Below are 2,500 nucleotides of genomic sequence, written 5' to 3'. Positions count from 1 at the left end.
GGCGTCAGTGCCCATAAAACCTGGCAGAACGGTGGGCACCTGCATGGGATTGATCTGGTAGAGCAGCAGCAGCAGCGTCATCTTGCTGAGGACGGCCGACCCCAGCACCAGGCAGAAGAAGAGCAGGCACAGCAGCACCTTCACCACCAGGTTGACCGTCTTCCAGAAGCGGAACGACTCCGAGGAGCTGGACGCCTGGCTGGCGCTGGCCGACTCGGATTTGAACACGTCCCACTCGTAGCTGTTGGTCAGTGGTGGTTGGTTGATGGGTGGTTAGTTGGTTGGTGGTTGGTTGATGGGTGGTTAGTTGGTTGGTGGGTGTAGGTGTGGGTGCTGGTTGCTGTTGGTGTTGGTAGGTAGGTACTATGGTGGTTGATGTTGGTGGTAGGTGGTGGTTGTAGTAGGTGGTGATGGTGGGTAGGTGGTGAGATGGTTGTGGGCGTTTGTGATGGTCAGTGGAGGTGGCTGGTTGGTTGATTGGTCGGTTGGTGGTTGTTTGTTGGTGGTGGGCGTGAGTGTTGGCTGGTGTCGGTGTTGGTGTTGGTAGATAGGTGGTGTGATGGTGTGATGGTGTGGTGGTTAGTTATCGTGGTTGGTGCTTGGTGCTTGGTGTTGGAAGGTGGTGGTGGTTGTGGTAGATGGTGGTGGTGGTGGTTGTGGGTGATGGTTGGTGGTGGTCAGTGATGGTGGTGGTTGGTGGTTGTTGGTAGTGGGTGTGGGTGATGGTTGGTGTTGGTGGTAGTTTGTGTGGTAGGCGGTAGTGGTTGTGCTTGTGGTGGGTGGTAGGTGGTGGTAGTGGGTAGGTGGTGTGTGTGTGTGTGTGTGTGTGTGTGTGTGTGTGTGTGTGTGTGTGAGTTTCTGTTTTAGTTTAAAAAGTGTGGTGTGATCCATATACGCTGCACCATATTTGCGTAAAAAAATCAGATGCCTGACCTTCACACAAACCCAACACGTTACCAAGGTCTTAGAAACCTACTCCAGCTTTGTGTAAAACATAAACATAGAATGAACCGAAATAAATAAACTAGAGAAGTGAATACATTAAAGCATAATAAACAAGAACAACAAAAACGACAAGAGTTTTTGTTGTTAGAAAAGAAGAAGAAAAAGGCACGTCACGACACAAGACAAGACAAGACAAGACAAGACATGACAAGACGAGACGAGACGAGACGAGACGAGACGAGACGAGACACGACACAAGACAAGATACGACACGACACGACACGACACGACACGACACGACACGACACGACAAGACCAGACCAGACCAGACCAGACCAGACCAGACCAGACAAGACAAGACAAGACAAGACAAGACACTAGACAAGACAAGACAAGACAAGACACAAGACACAAGACACAAGACACAAACGACACGACACGACACGACACGACACGACACGACACGACACGACTCATCAGGACACAGCACAAAAACAAGACTCGACACGACAGGTGGTACCACCACCACCACCACCACCACCACCACCACCACTCACTCCGTGACGTCATTGACGCTGACGTGGCCGTTGCCCTGCGCCTTGTCGCGTTTACCCATGTCTTCCATTCGGATGTCTGTGTCGACGCCAGCACGGGGCGGAGCTTTGGACTCTTCATGGACGTAGGCCCGGTTATGGACCCCTTGACTCATCGCCCTGGTCTCCTGGAGTCCTCGTGTTGTCAGTTCTGTGGGGGGAGACACATCATTATGTGCAGTGAAAGAAAGATTGCACTATCATGATTTGAATGACGTGGTGGGCGGGATGGGTGGGGTGGGCGGAGGGGTTAGGAGTGGACTTCTCCTTCTTCTTCTTCGTTCGTGGGCTGCAACTCCCACGTTCACTCGTATGTACGCGAGTGGGCTTTTACGTGTATGACCGTTTTTACCCCGTCATATACGCAGCCATACTCCGTTTTCTGGGGTGTGCATGCTGAGTATGTTCTTGTTTCCATAACCCTAAAAACGCTGACATGGGTTACAGGATCGTTAACGTGGGTATTTTGATCTTCTGCTTGCGTATACACATGAAAAGGGTCAGGCACAAGCAGGTCTGCACATATGTTAATCTGGGAGATCAGAAAAAATCTCCACCCGTTTCCGAGATTCGAACCCGGGACCCTCAGATTAATAGTTCAACGCTTTAACCACTCGGCTATTGCGCCCGCCTAAGAGTGGACATGTGTGCTGAGGTTCTATTGAAAGTCGGGCTAAGCCGTCTCGTGTCTTGTCTTACCCCCTGTTTTTCACACGAAAAGATGAACCACCATCAGAGCATAATGACATATTTTCCGGTGGTATTTCGTCAAATGCGTTCTGGTGTAAATTAAGCCGCCGGCTTCATTGTCAACGATTTGACAAAGTCGGAGTGGCGATGGTGGATAGTGCGACGGAGGAGGTGGGGTGGAGATGGAGAGGAAAAGGGAGAGGGGGAGGGGGCGAGCGATGATACATACATACGGACACAGAGACACACAAGCATACACATACATATTTCCA

The 2,500-nt window shown here is 51.0% G+C and overlaps 1 protein-coding gene across 3 annotated transcripts in view; it reads right to left on the bottom strand.

The window, feature by feature from the left end:
* Window positions 1-2,500, bottom strand: part of LOC143292643 (chitin synthase chs-1-like) — a 69,295-nt gene that overhangs the window by 43,434 nt on the left and 23,361 nt on the right. For all 3 annotated transcript variants that reach the window (XM_076603130.1, XM_076603132.1, XM_076603131.1), the window contains exons 2-3: window positions 1,503-1,689; window positions 1-241 (exon numbers count right to left, since the gene is read on the bottom strand). The exon at window positions 1-241 is cut by the window's left edge and continues 120 nt beyond it. In XM_076603130.1, coding sequence (XP_076459245.1) covers window positions 1-241; window positions 1,503-1,654 — 393 coding nt within the window. In that variant the 5' untranslated portion in view covers window positions 1,655-1,689. The remainder of the gene's footprint in view (window positions 242-1,502; window positions 1,690-2,500) is intronic.

Source organism: Babylonia areolata, chromosome 18, assembly GCF_041734735.1.
Source record: "Babylonia areolata isolate BAREFJ2019XMU chromosome 18, ASM4173473v1, whole genome shotgun sequence".
In the NCBI taxonomy this organism is placed as follows: Eukaryota; Metazoa; Mollusca; class Gastropoda; order Neogastropoda; family Buccinidae; genus Babylonia; species Babylonia areolata.
The sequence above is the reverse complement of the archived record's forward strand: the minus strand, read 5'-3'. Positions and strand labels throughout refer to the sequence as shown.